At 37.6% G+C, this 21,271-nt stretch overlaps 1 protein-coding gene and 1 pseudogene across 5 annotated transcripts in view; both read right to left on the reverse strand.

Annotated features, from left to right (window-relative positions):
* LRP6 (LDL receptor related protein 6) overlaps nucleotides 1-21,271 on the reverse strand; it is a 150,027-nt gene that overhangs the window by 75,282 nt on the left and 53,474 nt on the right. For all 5 annotated transcript variants that reach the window (XR_673283.5, XM_024347693.3, XM_009424870.5 and 2 more), the window contains one exon: nucleotides 12,040-12,237. Coding sequence is in view for 4 of the 5 variants with exons in the window: in XM_024347693.3 (XP_024203461.1) it covers nucleotides 12,040-12,237 (198 nt within the window). In the remaining variant the exon portion in view is untranslated. The remainder of the gene's footprint in view (nucleotides 1-12,039; nucleotides 12,238-21,271) is intronic.
* LOC112204980 (mortality factor 4-like protein 1) lies at nucleotides 8,676-12,138 on the reverse strand (annotated as a pseudogene).

A 21,271-nucleotide genomic window follows, 5' to 3' on the forward strand; every position in this document is an offset into this window, starting at 1 on the left:
TGAGGTGTTCTGGCCACTTCAAGAGTAAGTGAATATAATGAATTCATCGTCAGGCACTGAAAGGTCTAGCACTATACTTTAACCTATTGTGAACTCTCAAAATTGTCCTTCCCAGGCTCCCTTCCAAACAAAGCGTCATACTGAAGAGAAATCACTGGGAGCGGACTGAAAAGTGTGCATGATTGGTACAGGAGAACAATGGGAAAATAAGGTACAGAAAAAAGCAGAAAAAGTAAAGTGGGAGAGCCAGGAAAGCCAGAAAGCTAGCTGCCATTATTTTTTAAACACATACACATAGACATGAGAGTTCTGTGAAACTGGAAAACTTATGAACTCTGCCTTCTTCTAAATGTTCAAGCAAAACAGTTTCACCTGAAAATAAGAAAACAAATTACTAACATCAAATCCCATTAATAAGTTAATATTATAAATAAGAAAAGGATAAAGTGAAGAATAACATTCCTACAGACAATAAAAAAGTATGCCAGAAAGATATAGAAATAGAACAAATTAAACTGATAACTTATTTCAAAACAGTCAAAGTATTTAAAGTAAGATACTAGTCATAAATGAACAACACAAATTAGAATCAGACAACTCACAAGTGAGGTGACAGAACTTGAAAGAATGAGAAATACAAAAATACATCATTTCAGAAATGAAGTCTAAGAAATAAGAATGAATAAACATAATACATAAAGAAAAAAATGAAAAGGAAGAAATATTACATAATAGAAAAAAATATTTTCAAAAAATAAAATATTTGAAGGACAAAGGACAAGGAAGAGAACAGAACTATACTGGAACAAGGAAATGACTCCAGATGGTAACTTGAACCCTCAGGAAAAATGAAGAATACCAGAAATAGTAAATATGCAGGTTAATAAAAAAGACTCTATAAATAATGTTTTCTCTTTTTCCTTTAACCTTTTTAACAGACATAAGATTGTATAAAGCAGTAAGTATAACCCTGTGTTAGATATAATAGAAATGAACTATAAATGACAATAATAGCACAAAGGATGGAAGAGAGAATGGAGATATACTTAGAGTAAACTGTATGTACTTTTCATAATTAAGTTAATATTACCACAAAGTAGATTTTGACAAAATGTATGTTGCAATCCCTAAAATAATTACCTTTAAAATCCCAAAAATACAGTTTAAAATTATCAACCAAGGAATCAAAATGACACACCAGAAAATATCTACTTAATACAAAGGACAAAGGAACAAAGATGACATAAGATAATTTAAAAAAAAAAAACACTAAAATGTCAGACATAAGCCCAACCATATCATTAATGACATTCAATGTGAATAAACACACCAATCAAAAGGCAAAGGCTGTTAGACTGAATAAAGCAAAGGTTACACTATATGCTGTTTATAAAAGCACATTTTACATTCAAAGACACAAATAGATTGAAAAGAAAAGGTTACAGTAGACAGTAACCATAAGAGAGCTGGAGCAGCTCTATCAGACAAAAAAGATTTTAAGTATAAAAAGGTAACTAGAGATACAGTGGCAGGTTTTATGAGAAAGAGTCATCAGGAAGTTACAATTAGAAACATACAGGTACCTAAAAACAGAGCCCCAGAACAAATGAAGCAAAACCTGACAGAAATCAAAGGAAAAATAGGCAGTTCAATAATATAGTTGGAGAGCTCAACACCCTATTCTCACTAAAGGAAAGAACAACTAGATAGAAAATTACCAAGGATATAGAAAATTTGAACATTATTAACCAACTTAACCTACTATCTGTAGAACATTCCATGCAACGAAAGAATACACAATCTCTTCACGTACACGTGAAACTTTCTCCAGGACACCACATGCTAGGAGACAGAATTAATCTTAAAAGACTGAACTCATATAAAATAAAAAGACTGAACTCATATAAAATAGACTACTATCTGACCATAATGAAATTCATGAAGAAATCAATGGAAGAAAATTTGGGAAATCAAATTATTTTCTAAATTTTTGAAATTTCTTTCTCAATTTCCTCTAAATCAGCAATGAGTCGAGGAAGAAATTACAATAAAAGTTTTTAAATATTTTGAGCTAAAAGAAAATGAAAATACAAAATATGGAAACCTATATAGAATACTAACGCCTATACTAGAAAAGAAGAGAGATCACAAATCAATTATTTATGATTTAACCTTAAGAAACTGTAAGAAGAGTAGATTAAATCCAAAGCAAGTGTAAGGAAGAAAATAAAAACATTAGGGTTAAAAAAAAAAAAAAGGCAATGAAACAGAAAACAGAAAAACAATAAAGGGGGAAAAAATCAATAAAACCAGAAGCTGGTTGTTCTTTGAAAAGACCCACAAAATTGACAACCCTTTAGTGCTAGACTGACCCAAAAAAAAAGACGCAAATTGTGAAAACTGTGAATAAAGTGATGAATTAAAGAGAAACACTGCTTTACAGAAATTAAAAGGATTATTAGGCAATATCATAAACAACTTTATGCCAACAAATTAGACAAATTTATGAAACAAAAATATTCCTGGAAAAAAACCAAATTACTAAAACTGACTCAAGAAGAAACAGAAAATCTGATAGATCTACAACAAACAAGGAAATTGAATTTGTAATTAATATCTTCCCAAAAAGAAATCCCCATGCCCAGATGGCAGGAAAAGTGGCATCAACTGGTCACACACTTTTCCAGAAAACAAAGAAAGAGGAAATATCTTCCGACTCTATGAGGCTGATATTATGCTAATCTCAAAACCAAATAAACACAAGAAAAACAGACTACGGATTAATATCCTTCACTATTAAAGACATAAAAATCCTCAACACAATATTAGCAAACCAAATCTAACAACATTTCAAAAGAAGTATAAACCACGACCAAGTAGAACTTACCCCAGAAATGCAAGATCGGTTTAACAACTGAAAACCAATTACTGAAATTCACCATGTTCATAAAATAAAGAATAAAACCACATAATCATCTCCATAGACGCAGAAAAAGGAATGGACAAAATCCAGTAATTATTCATGGTAAAACTGTCCATGAACTAGGAATGGAAAGGAACTTCCTCAACCTGATAAAATCCCTTTATTAAAAAAACCTACAGGTAATATCATGCTCAAGACTATTTTTAATCTTTTTTAAAAAATAAAGCCAATACAGAGAAAAGCATACAAAACAAACATATAGCTTAACAAGTTACTATAAGGCAAACACTCTTGTAACCACGAATTCACCCAGATGAAGGAAAAAAACTTGATCTGGGTGAATCACCCAGACGACTTCAAAAGGCCCTGCATGAACCCTGTCCCAATCCCTCCCTCTCCATAGAAGTAACAATTATTCTGATTTTCTATTAGTCACTTTCTTGCCTTTATAGTTTTATTGCTTTTTGTAAGTGTGCATCCACAGAAAAATAGTTTAGTCTTAAGCCCCATTTTCATTTGCTATTTCTTTTAAAGTCTCTGTTTTAAAAAATGTTTAACTGGTACATAATAATTACACATATTTGTGGGGTACACAGCAATGTTGCAATATATATAAGGTACAGTGATCAGCTCAGGGTAATCAGCATATCCATAATCTCAAACATTTAACATTTCTGTGTTGGAAACATTCAGTATCCTCTTTGAAATTATATAATGTTTTACCTATTAAGTACAGTCATCCTACAGTGGTATAGAATACTCAAGCTTTTTCTAACTGTAATTCTGTATTTTTTAGCAAATCTCTTCTTATCTCTTCCTTCCCCTACCCTTTCCAGCCTCTAGTATCCCCTATTCTACTCTTTACTTTTGCGAGATCAACATTTACCTTCCACATACGAGTGAGAGCATGCATGGTTTAATTTTCTGTTCCTGGTCTTATGTCACTTAAGATAACATCCTCCAGGTCTATCCATATTGCTGAGAATGACAGGATTTCATTCTTTTTATGGCTAAATGGTATTCCATTGTGTATATATACCACATTTTCTTTATCTATTCATCAGATGTTGGACACCTAGGCTGATTCCACATCTTGGCTATTGTAAATAGTGCTGCCAACAAACATAGGGGTGCAGATGTCTCGATACACTGATTTCCTTTCCTTTGGGTAAATGCCAAGTAGTGGGACTACTGGATCACATGGTAGTTCTATTGGTAATTTTTTGAGGAACTTCCATACTATTCTCCATAGCGGCTGTACTAGTTTATACTCCCACCAACAGTGTATAAGAGTTCCCTTTTCTGTGCATTCTTGACCGTATTATTTTTTGTCTTTTTGGTAATAGCCATATGGTAACTAGGGTGAGATGATACTTCATTGTGAATTTAATTTGCATTTCCTGGATGATTTGTGATGTTGAGCATTTTTTCATATGTTTGTGGCCATTTATATGCCTTCTTTTGATACATGTCTATTCGGATCATTTCCCCATTTTTTAACCAAACTGGTTTTTTGCTGTTGAACTGTTTAAGTTCCCTGTATATTCTGGATATTAATCCCATGTCAGATGAGTAATTTGCAAATATTTTCCCTCATTCTGTAGGTCGTCTTTTCACTGTGTTGTTTCCTTTGCTGTGTAGAAGCTTTTTAGTTTGATATAATGCATCTGGTATTTTTTGCTTTTGTTGCCTGCATTTTTGAGATCTTATCCATAAAATCCTTTCCCAGACCAATGTCTTGAAGCATTTCCTTATAGTTTCAAGTCTTACCCTTAGGTCTTTGATCCATTTTGAGTTGATTTTTGTATAAGGTGAGAGGTGGGTTTCTAGTTTCATTCTTCCACATGTGGATATCCAGTTTCCCCAGCATCATTTATTGAAAAGACTATCCTTTCCCCAATCTATGTTCTTGGCACTTTTGTCAAAAAGCAATTGGCTACAGATGCATGGATTAATTTCTGGGTTTTCTATTCTGTTCCATTGGTGTATGTTTCTGTTTTTATGCCAGTACCATGCTGTTTTGGTTACTACAACTTTGTGGTATATTTTGAAGTCTGTTAGTATGATGTCTCCAGCTTTGTTCTTTTTGCTCAGGATTGCTTTGGCTATTCAGGGTCTTTTATGGTCCCATACAAATTTTAGGATTTTTTTTTTTTCTATTTCTGTGCAGAATGTCATTGGTATTTTAATAGAGACTCCACTGAATCTGCAGGTTGCTTTGGGTAGTACAGTCATTTTAACAATAATAATTATTCCAATCCATGAGCATGAAATGTTTTTCCATTTGTATGTATCCCTCTTCAATTTCTTTCATCAGTGTTTTGTAGCTTTATCTGAAGAGGTCTTTCACTTCCTTGGTTAAATTTATTCCTAGGTATTTTATTAATTTCTTATAGCTATTGTAAATGACACTGCCTTCTTAATTTCTTTTTCAGCTAGTTTGTTGTTTGTGTATAGAAATGCTACTGATCTTTTTGTGTTGATTTTGTATCCTGCAACTTTACCAAATTTGTTGATCAGTTCTAAGAATTTTTTTTTTTTGGTAGAGCGTTCAAGTCTCTTTTCCTGTCTGTCTCTTCCGTACAATCTCTCTGTTAAAGTACCTAAGATATTTCATTTATATGTCCAGATCTGCTGATGTACTCTCATGGTGCAGTTCAATGTTTCTCTGTCCTCTGTATTTCCTACAAATGGCCAGCTGATATACAGCCTTGACCAGACTCATGATGAATTGATCCCTTTGACAAAATAGTAGGCAGTAGTGTGTTCTTACACCAGAAGGCAAATAATGTCTGTTCTTTTTCTTCTTGTGATGTTAGTAGCCATCGACGCTCACCACCTAGACCCATTCGTTCACCAAAGTTATAAAATGGTGGTATTGCAATTCTGTCATTTCTTTTTCATTTATCAATTGAAATAGCTCTCCCATATCTACTATTTTGTTAGCCAGAGGTACACTCACATAGGAAAAGCAGGATAAATTGCTTCTTTCTTGTATTTACCAATGTTCAAGGTAATAAATTTCCTATCATGCTCTAATCTAAGAGTAACCAATTCCTTTTTAAAATACCATTATGAACTCAAGAATTTAAACACACTTCACAGGTTTCTACCGATCTCTGGCCAGTGGGAGTTCCACAGGGATTTCTCCAGTCTTTCTGAAATGACCCTAAATAGTCTTTAACAGCCTCCTTACTAACTGTTATGACAATGTTCCAGCTCAGCATGTACATTTCTTGCCCAAAACCTAGAATCAGCAATTTTGCCAGAAAGGCTTGGTTTCTTTTAAGGTGGAATGGTTTTTCCCAACACCACAATTTGGTTGCTACAGAAGTTCACTGCACACAGCACTGTAAATGTTCAATTGCTACTCAATTGGTCATTTTTGATCTAGTCCTCTTCAGTGTTCACAGTCAGGAAACAAACAAACACAGTTGGGTATATATATTTTTGAAAGATAAAATACCTAATAAGCGCATACTAGTAAGTAACTTTCCATTAAAATATGGAATTATCAGTTTGACTTAACCTCTGCAGTATTACATCTATACTTCCTCTCTTGCCCATTAAGAATCTAGCATATGCAGGAGCAATATATGTCCTAATACTCACTTACTTGATGCAACAATATAAAGTTTCAGAATAACAATATTAATTATGACCACACCAATGTAGTTACTGTAAGAATTAAATTTATGGCCAGGCATGGTGGCTCCCACCTGTAATCCCAACACTTTGGTAGGCCGAGACAGGCGGATCACTTGAGTCCAAGAGTTCAAGACCAGCTGGGCAACATGATGAAATCCCGTCTCTACTAAAAATACAAAAAATTAGTCAGGTGTGGTGGTGTGCACCTGTAGTCCCAGCTACTTGGGCGGCTCAGGTGGGAGGATAGCTTGTGCCCAAGAGGCAGAGGTTGCAGTGAACAGATTCTGCAACCTCTGCAAAATTCAAGCGATTCTCCTGCCTTAGCCTCCTGAGTAGCTGGGATTACAAGCGCCCACCACCATGCTCGGCTAATTTTTGTATTTTTTGTAGAGGCAGGGTTTCACCATGTTGGCCAGGATGGTCTCACTCCTGACTTCAGGCGATCCACCCACCTTGGCCTCCCCAAGTACTGGGATTATAGGCATGAGCCACCGTGCCCAGTCACAAATCTTCTTGTAAGAAACTTTTTCTATAGTTGTTCTATTCCCTTGCTTTGCTTTTCTTTCTAAAGAGTCTTATTATCTGTATGTTGTTTCTTCTTTGCCTATCTTCAGTATTTATCATTTTCTCTCAAATCATCTTTTGTCTTTCTGTATTTCTTTTTGGTCTTTAAATTTTTCCTCCTTTTCAACCTCTATTTAAAGGTTTTTTGGTTTATTCAACCTAGTGTCCCTTCTAGTTTTCTTTTCTGAAGTGATTTTTAAAATTATTTCTTAAGTTCTATCATTTCATTTCTGAATTTTTCTTTTTTTTTTTTTTTTTTTTGAGACAGAGTTTTGCTCGTCACCCAGGTTGGAGTGCAATGGCACAATCTTGGCTCACTGCAACCTCTGCCTCCTGGATTCAAGCGATTCTACTGCCTCAGCCTCCTGAGTAGTTGTGATTACAGGCGTGTATCACCACATCCAGAATTTTTGTATTTTTAGTAGAGACGGGGTTTCACCATGTTGGCAAGGCTGGTCTCGAACTCCTGACCTCAGGTGACCCGCCTGCCTTGGCCTTCCAAAGTGCTGGGATTATAGGCGTGAGTCATTTCTGAATTTTTCTAATCTCATGTTATCCTTTCACATGTCATATTGGTTTCTCAATGACTTCCAACTCATTTATTTATTTGAAATTTAAAGAAAAAATTTATTGAAGATTTGAAAAATAATTCCTAAAAGATTGACTTTTCCAGAAAACTAGCTACACAATGCATCGCATCTACCATGTTAAAATGTGCACTAGACACAAATACAAAAACCATGCAACAAGCCACCATTCTTCAACAATTTGAGCAAAGTTAAATGCCAAAGGAACAACATGGATGACTTGCAAAGAATGGGCTATTTAAGCACCATTTAAAAAAAAAAAAGGAGCACAAATGGATGAGTGTGTTCAGTTATATACACTGAATTGAACCTTTGGCACTAGGAATCACAGCATTTTGTCATATAGCATGAACACATATTATACAAGTACGTAGGGTCAAAGGAACAGGACCACCAGCATTCAAAAGCAGCTCTGTCAACTAGGCAATAAAACACTCCATAGCATGTGCCTCTGTTGTCGGTTGTTGAATACACTGGCAGGAACTTTGAAGTGAAAAAAAAGGTAAGATAGGAAAAAAGGAGCTATTACTCCTTTTCTCTGTTTAAAATTAAACAGGAAAACATCAATTGTTGTACAATAACATCTTCAAAGTGCACCATTTGTACAAAAGAAAGACTAAGAACAAAAATGTGTTTACAGAGATCCAAACATAAGTGAGTGAGAGCGTCTCTCAGACAGCTTTCTGATGGTTCTCTGGAGGAGCCATTCATAATTGCTGGGCACTAAAAAATGTTGCAGAATTCTTTGCCAGGTACTTTAGGGAACTGTGAAGATAATTCAGTAATAAAACAAGGCTCGGCCAGGCACGGTGGCTCATGCCTGTAATTCCAGCACTTTGGGAGGCTGAGGCGGGCGGATCACAAGGTAAGGAGTTCGAGACCAGCCTGACCAACATGGTGAAATCCCGCCTCTACTAAAAATTTAAAAATTAGATGGGCGTGGTGGTGCGCACCTGTAATCCCAGCTACTCAGAAGGCTGAGTCAGGAGAATCGCTTGAACCCGGGAGGCAGAGGTTGCAGTGAGCTTGAGATCATGCCACTGCACTCCCACTTGGGCAACAGAGCGAGACTCCATCTCAAAAAAAAAAAAAAAACACAAAAAACACAAGGCTCTTCTCATCCAGAGGTGTATAGGCCAACATTGCTCCAATTTGTACATCAGTAGATGTGGTGCTCCATAAACCTTGGACATGAGTGCATGAGGGTGATCTGCAAGAATTTCAGCATACTGTGGTCTGTCAAACTTGTAGAGTAGCTGGGTGCCCAACATTACATTGAAGTATTCTTCTATCCCTGCCACAACTTCATTAACAGCATACTCATTATCTGTGTTTCCACAAGATTTTTTGTAATTTGCATAATCCTGGAGAATGGAATCCACATTCTTCCTGGCAGAGAGATAAAAGAGATGTTTTTGTCTGGTAATTAAGTCCCAGTCATCAACAAGCCATGGTTTCAGCTCTTCAGGAATCTTCACTTGTTAGCTTCAACTCTGTTCATGAATGTGTCCTCATTTTCAAGAGTAGGATCTACCCGGGGGCCCTTTTCTTCCAAGGAGGCTGAGGCATCTCACTGGTACTGCCACCATCTCCATTTCCAGGTATTTTCTGTTTGTTCTTTTTTGTTTTCACTTCAACATTTTCTGTTGCAGACCAGATGTCTTCTTTCTTGGGGCAGCCCCTCTCATCTTCCCCTCTGCATACTGCTCCTGATGGGCTTTTTGAAGTTCTGTTTCTGCAAATTGGTGTCCATGTATTTGAGTACTCTGCTCTCTGGAACCCATGCATCCCAATTTTTATTCCAACCACTGTAATATATAAAGTATTTTACTTGTTTGTCCTTTATGGCAACCTTTACACATTTTGCTTCATAGAAGAAGCAGCCCATGAAAGCACAGCACTTGCTTACTCTCCTGGAACTTAGGGTTTGAGTACTGCTTCCACGTCATTTATAAGTGATTCGCAGCCTCCTCCTTCTCCAGCTCATTTTATAATAGAGATTTGATCTGTTCTGTGGTCATGTTTTTCTGGGGTGCTTTTATTTATAAGAGCTTTTGTTTTTTCCTTTATAATAACTTTAAATGGGATTTTACCTTGATACTTTTCTGTTTCTCTTGTCTACGTAAAATTAGTGTTCCTGAACTTTTAAAATAATGTAGAGTTCAAGGTAGTTTTTCTAACGTCACAGAATTCATTCCTCTGTTGTTTTCACATAATGTCCAAAAACCTAGTAGCTTGCTTTCTGAGATCTACTAGCCGTTGATCTTCCCATCTTTATCTGAACCTTCTCTTTCCTTCCCCTCCTGCTTTACTCTATTCTATTGTCCCTATCCTGCTCAATTTGGATTATTCTATCCTATTCAATTTTGTTTTAATCAGTGTGGTGCTCTGTCCTGGATGAGCACTCTGGCAGGTTCATTTCAGTAGTTCCATTTTGAGAGTTCGTTGGGGCTAGACTGCTCTAGCTTCTTCTGTCTTTACCATAGTCACACTGCACTTGCCTAATATTGGAGTGGGCAACCCTCCCACCCTCCTATTTCAGCTGCTGTTCTTAAAATAACCCACCATCTTGTCCAGCAAATAGTTGTGGCTATTTTGGCGTTCCCCTGCTTTCAAGTCTTATGAGACACCCTGTTAAATCTCCCTGCTTACTCTCGCATAGACAGTGATAACATGGAGGTCTTGTGGCTGTTGGTGGTTTGCCCTTATCTAGTTGTACTTTCAAATGCCTAAGGCTATAGTCAACTTTATCCATGTTTTTGGATTTGCTATCTAGTTTCTGTAGGTTTTAGTTAAAAACAAAAACAAAAAAACAATGACATGGCCACATCCATCTTCCTAGACTCCCCCTCACAGCCAGATTTGAGGTCAAAAACAGCAGTTGTTTCTATATTCATCATATACTTACTTTTTGACATTTAAATTTACTTAAAACCACATTGTTATATGTCATTTCACTCTTTTTTGAAAGAAAGCAAAAAATACTCCAACTCCATGATTACAAAAAGTTTAACTGAATTCTTTATATCTTTCCTGGTTTTCAATACTTCTAAATGTTCCTTATTCTTAGTTCAGGTAATTGACAAATGTTTTTACTTTGAAAAAATCCTACAGTCACCAAAAACTCTCATCTGGTGAGGTCTCAGATTGAGATCAAAAACCAAAATTATCATTAAAACACAAGAATCCAAATATAAAATGTCTTTAAAAATCTGAACATAATCTGAGAAGAAATTCCATGTTTATGTTTTACAGACTTTGTCTTCCTTGAACACTGAAATGTATGGTATATGCAGTAGGTTTTCTCCCTGTCCAGAGATGAGCAAACTACAGCCCACAGGCTCATTCTGCTTTACAAATAAAGTTTTACACCAGGTGCTATAGCTGATGCCTGTAATTCTAGCACTTTCGGAGGCCGAGGCCGGTGAATCACTTGGAGCTCAGGGGATAAGACCAGCCTGGGCAACATGGTGAGACGCCATCTTTACAAAAATGACAAAAATTAGCCCGGTGTGATGGCGTGTGCCTATAGTCCCAGCTGCTCGGAAGGCTGAGGCAGGAAGATCGCTTGAGCCCAGGAGACAGAGGTTGCAGTGAGCTGAGATCACGCTACTGCATTCTAGCCCGGATGACAAGGTGAGACTCTGTCTAAAATAAATACGTAAATAAATAAAGTTTTGCTGCAACAGTCATGCCTATTCCCTTATGCATTACTATAGCTGCTTTTAAACTACAGTAGCAGAAGTAGTTGAACCGGAGATCATAAGCCTAAAATATTTACTATCTGAGCCTTTACAGAAAATCTTGGCCAAACCCCGTCCTAGTGTAGAGTTTTATCAAACAAAGTTCCATTAGCAGGACTTGGGGGCTTTACTGGTAATTTTGAATGGGACACTCTTTGTTGTACTGATGCCCAGCACACTGCAGGATGTTTAGCAACCTTGGACCTCCCCTCCACCACCGAAACTAAAATACTAGTAGCACTCCCAGTCCTTGGGTTAAACAAAATTCTCTACACATTTCCAAACAAAGGCAGTAAAGATGCTACCCCTGGTGGAGAACCACTGAAGAACTAAGTTAGCTCAGAGTAAGGAAAGAGGAAATACAGTCTGTAAATTCTAAATGCTATCAAGATGGATGATAAATGTAATTACTTTTAAAGCACTTTTGAAGCGCTAACTAAAAGACTATTCTTCTTCCCCTCTGGCACTTAGTCAAAAATAAACATATTTCTTAATAAAATTAGGCTTTGTAATGTACCAAGGCTTCATGGGGTTTTCTTAAAAGTTTTTTCTAATTCTTATAAAGTAATCTTACCGATTTGTTCCATCCAGATTTGATTTGTGGATGAAATTAAGTTTTGCATCTGCCCAATAAAGCTTTTGTTCTTCATAATCCAAAGTCAGTCCATTTGGCCAGTAAATTTCACTGTTTATTATAATGAAGCGACTTGAACCATCCATTCCAGCACGTTCTATCTTTGGCACTTCTCCCCAGTCTGTCCAGTACATGAACCTAAAAATCATAAAAATAATTAAAGCCATGACAGAGCAGATATCAATCAAATACTCTGTAATTATTACTATTAAAGAAAGCTCAGGCCGCGCGCGGTGGCTCAAACTTGTAATCCCAGCACTCTGGGAGGCTGAGGCAGGCAAATCACGAAGTCAAGAGATCGAGACCATCCTGGCCAACATGGTGAAAACCCATCTCTACTAAAAATACAAAAATTAGCTGGGCATGGTGGTGGTGTGTGCCCGTAGTCCTGGCTACTCAGGAGGCTGAGGCAGGAGAATCGCTTGAACCCGAGAGGCGGAGGTTGCAGTAAGCTGAGATTGTGCTACCGCACTCCAGCCTGGCAATAGAGCAAGTCTCCGTCTCAAAAACAAACAAACAAACAAAACAAAAAACACCTCATTTTAGGGACACTAAAGCTCTTAGAAATTGTATTTTGAAATTCTAGTATCTACCATTTGCAACTGCCCTGGTAATACCTGATTCAAACAACTATCATCAAGGATTCAAAAACCACTGAATCAAAATGTATTGGTAAAAAGGATATTTACATCATTTCAATGTATCTCCCCACAGATGACTTATTAACAACAAAGAAGAAAGTGATAACTTTAGAGAAAATAAACCCAGTGGATACCACCTTAACTGAGTCATCTAAATTAACATCACCAATAAAGGAACAAACTGGCATTATATACCTCTTCATGTGATATACCTTTACAGAACATAGTGTCTTTTATATGGTCTCTCTTGCATATTATTCCTGCCCCCAAAAAATGCATACCCCAAATAAAATTATGAGGAAACAGTGTGATTCAAGTTGAGAGACGCTACAAAACAGTTGGTCTTTGACAATATCAATGTCATAAAAGTCAAAAAAAAAAAAAGGGGGGGGGGCGGTCAGGAACCAATCTAGACTGGAGGAGAGCAAAGAGACATGATAACTACATCAAGTGTATGATCTTGGACTGATGAAGTAGGAAGAAAAAAATGCTATGATCACTGGGGGGGAAAGGCAAAACTGATGTAGTGTCAAATTGCATAGTACTGTACTAATGTTAATTTCCTAAATATGCTAATTGTATTGTAGTTAGGATACAGAGGGGTTTGCTATACTACTTTTGCTTCTATTCCACAAGTTTGAAGACTTTTCAAAATAAAAAATGAAAAGTCTAATAGTCTCATTACAGAAAAAGAAATTTTTCTTTGATGTAAAACAAAAACTCTCTTGGGCTGGGCATGGTGGCTCATGCCTGTAATCCCAGCACTTTGGGAGGTCGAGGCACCTGTAATCCCAGCACTTTGGGAGGCTGAGGCAGGCGGATCACCTGAGGTCAGGAGTTCAAGACCAGCCTGGCCAACATGGTGAAACCCCATCTCTACTAAAAATACAAAAAAAAAAAAAAAAAAAAAAAAGTTAGCCAGGAGTGGTGGTGGGTGCCTGTTATCCCAGCTACTCGGGAGGCTGAGGCAGGAGAATCGCTTGAACCTGGGAGGCAGAGGTTGCAGTGAGCCGAGATCGCACCATTGCACTCTAGCCTGGACAACAAGACTCCGTCTCAAAAAAGAAAAAAAGAAAAAAAAATAGAAAAACTCTTTAATGTATTATACTTCTCTTAAAAGCATATTTTCAAAAGTTAATGAGGAGCCAGGAGTGGTGGCTCACACTTGTAATCCTAGCACTTTGGGAGGCCGAGGTGGGTAGATCACTTCAGGTCAGGAGTTCCAAGACCAGCCTGTCCAACACGGTGAAACCCCATCTCTACTAAAAATACAAAAATCAGTCAGGTGCATGTAACCCCAGCTACTCAGGAGGCTGAGGCAAGAGAATCGCTTGAATCCAGGAGGCAGATGTTGCCTCAGTGAGCTGAGATTGTGTGCCACTGCACTCCAGCCTGGGCAACAGAATAAGACTCTGTCTCAAAAAAAAAAAAAAAAAAAAAGGTAATGAGGGTGCTATGAAACAGATCAGGCACTTAATAAATGTGTTGAAACCCAAATGAAATTCAGGTATAAGTTTTACTCAAATAATCGGTGGAATGGTAATACTGAAATGAATCTACTTAATGCATATTGATGTCTCCACTATTTCATATGAACTGCTTACTCAAAGAAATGATGAGGAGAATATCATGTAGGGGAATAAATACACCTTCTAGATACAAGGCACTGTGCTAATGGCTTCACATACATTATCTTACTTAAGCCTTAAGCAACCCTACAAAATATTATTTGTTCACCACATTTTGATGAGAAAACAGAGAAATGTAAGCACATCACTCAAAGTCACATTGCTAATAAATGAAAAACAGAAATTCAAACCTACATCTCTTAAATTCTAAAGTCTATGTGTATGTCATAGGTCAGAGCCTTGATTTTTAAAGAAGAGAAAGCAAAACGCTCCCTAGATTGGGGACAACAGTCAGACACTACCCAGAATGAGCAGTATGGACTAGATTAATACAGGATAAAACTGTGGCCATGAGCTGTGTAACAATGTGGTCAACAACAGACTATATATAAAATGGTGGTCCTATAAAACTACAATACTGTATTGTCACTATACCTTTTCTATGTTTAGATACACAAATACTTACCATGGTGTTATGACTGCCACCACATTCAGTATCGTAGCATGCTGTACAGGTTCGTAGCCTAGGAGCAATAAGCTATTTTATATAGCCCAGGTGTATAGCAGGCTGTACCATCTAGGTTTGTGTAACACACTATGTTCACACAATGATGAAATCACTCAACATTTCTCAGAACATGTCCCTACTGTTAAGCGACACATGACTATATATAGGAAGGTAGACCAGACCATGTTAGAATTTTTCATTTTGGCCAGGTGCGGTGGCTCACGCCTGTAATCCTAGCACTTTGGGAGGCCGAGGCGGGCAGATCACGAGGTCAGGAGATCGAGACCATCCTGGCTAACACGGTGAAACCCTGTCTCTATAAAAAATACAAAAAAATTAGCCAGGCGTGGTGGCAGATGCCTATAGTCCCAGCTACTCGGGAGGCTGAGGCAGGAGAATGGCGTGAACCCGGGACGCGGAGCTTGCAGTGAGTGGAGATAGCGCCACTGCATTCCAGCCTGGGCAAGACTCCATCTCAAAAAAAAAAAAACAAAGAATTTTTCATTTTTATTCTGAGAACAACACGAAGGCACTTTAAGACTTTTAAAATTAAAGGTGATGGCCAGGTACGGTGACTCATGCTGTAATCCTAGCACTTTGGGAGGCCAAGGCAGGAGGACGGTCTGAGTCCAGGAGTTCAAGAACAGCCTGAGCAACACAGCAAGATGCTGTCTCTATTTTTTAAAATGAAAAAATCATAATAAAATAAAATTGGAGGTGAAATGACTGGCTTTGTGTTTGCAGGAGGGAGAAAAAACTGCCTGCGGTTTGGGAAAAAACTAAGAGGAAAACTAAAAAAAATCCTGAGGCCAGGTCTTCCAATAGGCTCTGTGAGTTCAGCAAATTCTCTCCCTTAAGCAATAAAAAAAAAAAAACAAGGTCAAATCTAACCACCAAAGCCTCCAAAAACTGATCAAAGGTCATACAACAAAATGAGAAGCATTTATTCCAGAAAAATATACTGCATCTCAATAAGAACTGTGGTATTTTAGCTAGGGGCTATTCCTATCCCCATCTATACTGCCAGGTTTGTGGCATAAACATTCTACTGTGGGCAAACATGGCAGGCCATAAAGAGTGGTAGCTACCTTTCCCTGCAAGAGGGGACTGACCTTATTTGGAACGAGGCATGGAAAAATCTGTACCCAGGAATGTTGTTAAAAACAAGAGTGGACTGGGCGCAGTGGCTCATGCCTGTAATCCCGGCACTTTGGGAGGCCAAGGCAGGGAGATCACAAGGTCAAGAGGTCGAGACCATCCTGGCCAACATGGTAAAAACCCTGTCTCTATTAAAAACCCAAAAATTAGCTGGGCATGATGGTGTGCACCTGTAGTCCCAGCTACTCAGGAGGCTGAGGCAGGGGAATCGCCTGAACCTGGGAGGCAGAGGATGCAGTGAGCCAAGATTGCACCACTGCACTTTTGAGATTCCGTCAAAAAATAATAATAATAATAATATTAATAATAATAACGCTTTCAGTGGCAGGCATCACGAGGGCCATTATCTAACTGACTCTGGTGGGGGCAAGCAACAAAATGGCAAACTAGCCAGAAATCTAACAGTAAGATCCTAGGAAAAAGACTGCCAAGAAGAGCCTTAAGTGGATATTCATGCTTAGTAGTCAGGAAGGCTGTCTGCATGTGTAACACTACACCAGAAAGAACATTTGCAAGCTAGTCTCTGGCTGAACATGGGTCAAATTTGAAATTGCCTAAAATTTTAAGACATTCTCCAAACCATAAACAGGTCCACAGGAAAATGGGGTAACACTAACTTGCTGGTGTTCAGGAACAACCTTTAAGCAATCATTAGCTGACCACTAAGATAACAGTGACACAGAGGCAATCCCCCAGAAAGCCAGGCATAAGAAATATTTTAAAAGGAAAACAGACCACAGAAGTAATCCAGGAAAGTCATTAAACAAAAACACACAACAATGGCAACAAGCCCAGGGAGCGGTCAGAATCCAGAATCCAGTCAATATAATATATTCATACAATGGAATACTATTCAGCAACATAAAAGAACTACTTATCAATGTCAAGGATGACTTTTTAAAATTATGTTGAACGAAAGAAACCACACATAAAAGAGTACCTACTACGTGATCCCATTATATGAAGCTATAGATGTAAAATCAAAAAGACTACTCTATGGTGATAAAAACCAGATTCACAGTTACTGGGGAGGAGTAAGGGATTGACTGTAAAGGGGCTTAAGGCACCTTCTGGAGTAGAGTAATGAACGTTTGTCTTAGGTGTATTTATCAAAGCCCATTAAACAATCAACAAAAAAATATGAATTTTTTGCATGTAAATTCTAACTCAGTAAAGTTGCTTAAAACGTGAATAAGAAACATAGACTATTTCAAGGAGTTAATTCAAAGGTAACTTTTCTTAGAAACCTTTCCCAGCTTACTAAGGCAAAGTTATTCCCTATTCTGAGCTCTTGGCAGGTTTTGTTATATACTATAGTACTTATCAGAGTTTGTAGATAAACTATAAAGAACTCAAAGGTAAAGACTAGGTGTCACTACCACATCACAATGACTGGCACATTGCACGTATTTTTTTTTAAATAAAGATGAATCCAGACCTTGTGCTTTCCATTTTCAATTTCTCCTCTCACCCCCAACTCAGTGCACACTGAAATGGGTAAAGGAAGACACATGAGATGCTACAAGAAGAGAAAGAAGTACAAAAGGTTAATAACCTAAGCATAGGGACAGCCAGAAACAGTGAAATGGTTTTGTGTGCATATGTCTATTATAATATATGAACTAGATTTCTCCTCAGGATATCTTTAATACACAAATCAATTGATATTTCCATCTTGATAGAGTAATACAGTTAAAAACAAGTCCACAGCACACTTCATTAGCCACCTCCCATCTTTTCTCTATTAATACATAAAATGAAAACTACCAGTATCTTTAAACAAACAAGCGTAGAGAAATAAGAAGTTATTGTCACTGCAATATCTACTAATCTATACTCTGCGCTGTGTGTGCAACATGCATTACTTGAGATTACGTGATACAAAGTTTGAAATGTTGCCATCACAGGCTGGGCTGACCAGAAGCAATTTGCACACTATAAAGACGGAAAATGCAATAAGAGCTATTGTCTTTCTTGTACAACATAATTTAGGTAGGTTTCCTAACTGTAACTAATCTAAGCATTTAACTTTGTAACTCAGTGTCTAGTTTATGGTGAAATAAAATGTTACAAATGAGTGAGTCAACCTAACAAGATTTTAGTAATGAATAAAAGTATTTGCATGCCACTATGTACCAAAGCTAATGGATAACCCCTTCATTATTCAACCCTAAAAAATAAATCAAGTCATGTTTTTTCAAGGATAAGACCCAGATAAAGATTCCAACTAAAATAAGTGAAACTAAGGCATTTGTCAGATGAGAACTTGATGAAAATTAGCATTTTTAAATAGATTACAGATGTGCCTTCATTTGTGCAAATATTTAAAATATAAAGGAATAAATTTCATCTATAAATACTAAACATTTTCATTAACTTTTAAATTAAAAAGCTCATTACAAATGTAACCGAAAAAGCGATTAGGACACAGAAAATTTTTGAAAAGTATTTTTTAAGTTACCAATATATTATTCAATTTTCTTAAGGTTTTGAACACCTATTAAAGCGGTGAGCACCTATTAGGAGCTAAGCACCATGCTTGATACAGGGAATATGAAAATAAGCAAGGCAAAACTATTGCCCTTACGAAATTCGCAATGTAGACAAGGAGTAGCAAGTATATTGAGGAAGGTATAAACAGGAGGCTCTGAGAGGATAGAGAAGTGACACCCAATCAAGTCAATGAATGTAAGAGTTGTCAATAAAATATACCAGAGAAAGTATGTATTTTACTTAGGCAGTTGCCAAAATGGGAAATAGTGTTCCAGGAAGAGGACATAGCATATGAAGTCATGATATATTCAATAAACAGCAAGAAGATCCATAGAGCTGCAGCATATTGTGAGGTACATTGGCAATGAAAGAAATCCCACGTGTATTATTTTACTATACTAAGAAACTTGGGGCCGGGCGCGGTGGCTCACGCCTGTAATCCCAGCACTTTGGGAGGCCGAGGCGGGCGGATCACGAGGTCAGGAGATCGAGACCATCCTGGCTAACACGGTGAAACCCCGTCTCTATTAAAAATACAAAAAATTAGCCGGGCGTGGTAGCGGGCGCCTGTAGTCCCAGCTACTCGGGAGGCTGAGGCAGGAGAATGGCGTGAACACGGGAGGCGGAGCTTGCAGTGAGCCAAGATCGCGCCACTGCACTCCAGCCTGGGCGACAGAGCGAGACTCCGTCTCAAAAAAAAAAAAAAAAAAAAAAGAAACTTGGACTCCAGTGACAATAACATTGAGGGACTGGCTAGAGGAAGAAGAAACAAGAAAAAGCCAGAAAACTGAAATATTCCAAATAAGAACTAAGGAAGGCAACAGAAGTTGAGGACTGGATCAATATGAAAGAGGAATGAGAAAGGATAGACTAGGATGGCTCCCAAGATTTGCAAATGTGAATGTGTGTGTATTGGTGTCATTCAACATAATATGGAATTAGATGTGGTTTGGGAGAGCAAGATGATGAGTTCAAATATGGATGAATTGAAGCATCCTCACCTCAGTTTTTCCTTCTGTATCCAGACCACCAGTCAATAGAATAACAGGAAAATCAGTGTAAAAATAAGTGAAAGTTGGTTAGAAAAGGTAAATAAAGTAAAAAGCATATTAACAGTCAAAGAAGTTGGTCTACAGTAACAGGGCAAAATAAATCACAATTAGGAGTTGCATATGAAACTAAGTCAATCCAGAAGTGTTGAGCCATGCTAATTCTAAGAACATTAATGTGACACATGTAAGTAACTCTGAAAGGACCTATAAAAAGCCACAGGTCCTCAAAAACATTTTGTTGCCATCAAATTTATTTTGGGGGAAACTTCAAAAATCACATACATCATTATCAAATTGAAAATGCAGCCAGTGAAAATAGTTCTGATTTTAATGTGAAAAAGAAAAGGGCTGCGTAAAATTCACACCCTTCCTGTTACTAACCCCTGAACTTGATTCCTGACCCCATGTTCCTCTTTTACTCTGGTTAGTAGATTAGGCTTTAAGTGAAGAGGAGTTTGAAGAATTTGCGGATTTCTGCTTCCTAATAGAAGTGAAAAGAAAAAAAGAATTGTGAAGAAATCGGACCTACTTCTGCACTTCCCCTCTACTTGATCATGTGTTGGTATCATATTTTAAAAACAAGTAGAAATTAATAAAAGAGGATAGTGAAAGCATTCATGTTAGCAGGTTGGTTTCTGTGGTTGTTTTTACAGAGAATATACAGTAACCAGATAAAAGAGTCTGGGCTGGGTGCAGTGGTTCACACCTGTAATCCCGGCACTTTGGGAGGCCAAGATGGGCGGATAATGAGGTCAGCAGTTTGAGACCAGCCCAGCCAACATGGTGAAACCCCAAACCCCATCTTGACTAAAAATACAAAAATTAGTTAGGCGTGGTGGCGGGCACCTGTAATCCCAGCTACTCAAGAGGCTGAGGCAGGAGAATCACTTGAACCTGGGAGGTGGAGGTTGCAATGAGCCGAGATCGTGCCACTGCACTCCAGTATGGGCGACAGAGCAACACTCCGTCTCAAAAAAAAAAAGAGTCTGGAATGGAATTAGATAGACATGGCTTGGGACGGTAAGATGATGAGTTCAAATATGGATGAACTGAAGCATCCTAACCTCACTGTTTTTCCTTCTGTATCCAGAGTAGGGATGGCTTTGTCATCCCATGTTTTTACCTGTCCCTCAATAGGGATAATAATTTACTTAATTACTTGCTTGTGACAGTATGCATCATCATGAAATTCTGAATGTATAAACTGGTTGCCCTGGAGAAAATAAGAACCTCATGAACAGCCTTAAGCACCCAGTCTAGTCGATTAATTTTAAAAAGTTAGTGGACATAATGCAAAGAATATATTTAATTCAGAAATAACATTGGCAAACCACTACTAGAAGATAAAGATTATAACCTGAAAGCAGGTAACAGATTACATCAATTTAATTCCCAACTATCATCAAAGAAAATGCTAACTCTAGTAATTTTTCAAAATTGCTGTTATAAGTCATTCCTCTTTCCAAAGAATCAAAGGTGACGCATTTTCAGCCTCTCTAAGTTTAATAAAAATGAAATATTAACTGTCAGGAATGCCCCCTTCAAGCACACTCTCCTCTGTGCTCCTGCACGTTATTCTGATACTATGCTCCAGGTACAAACTACACCTCTGTACATTTCAAATACAGTATTAGGACTGTTTACCCATATGTTTTCCACCACTCTAGATTCCAGGTCCTTGAAAACAAGGAC

The sequence above is a fragment of the Pan troglodytes genome, chromosome 10, assembly GCF_028858775.2.
Source record: "Pan troglodytes isolate AG18354 chromosome 10, NHGRI_mPanTro3-v2.0_pri, whole genome shotgun sequence".
NCBI lineage: Eukaryota > Metazoa > Chordata > Mammalia > Primates > Hominidae > Pan > Pan troglodytes.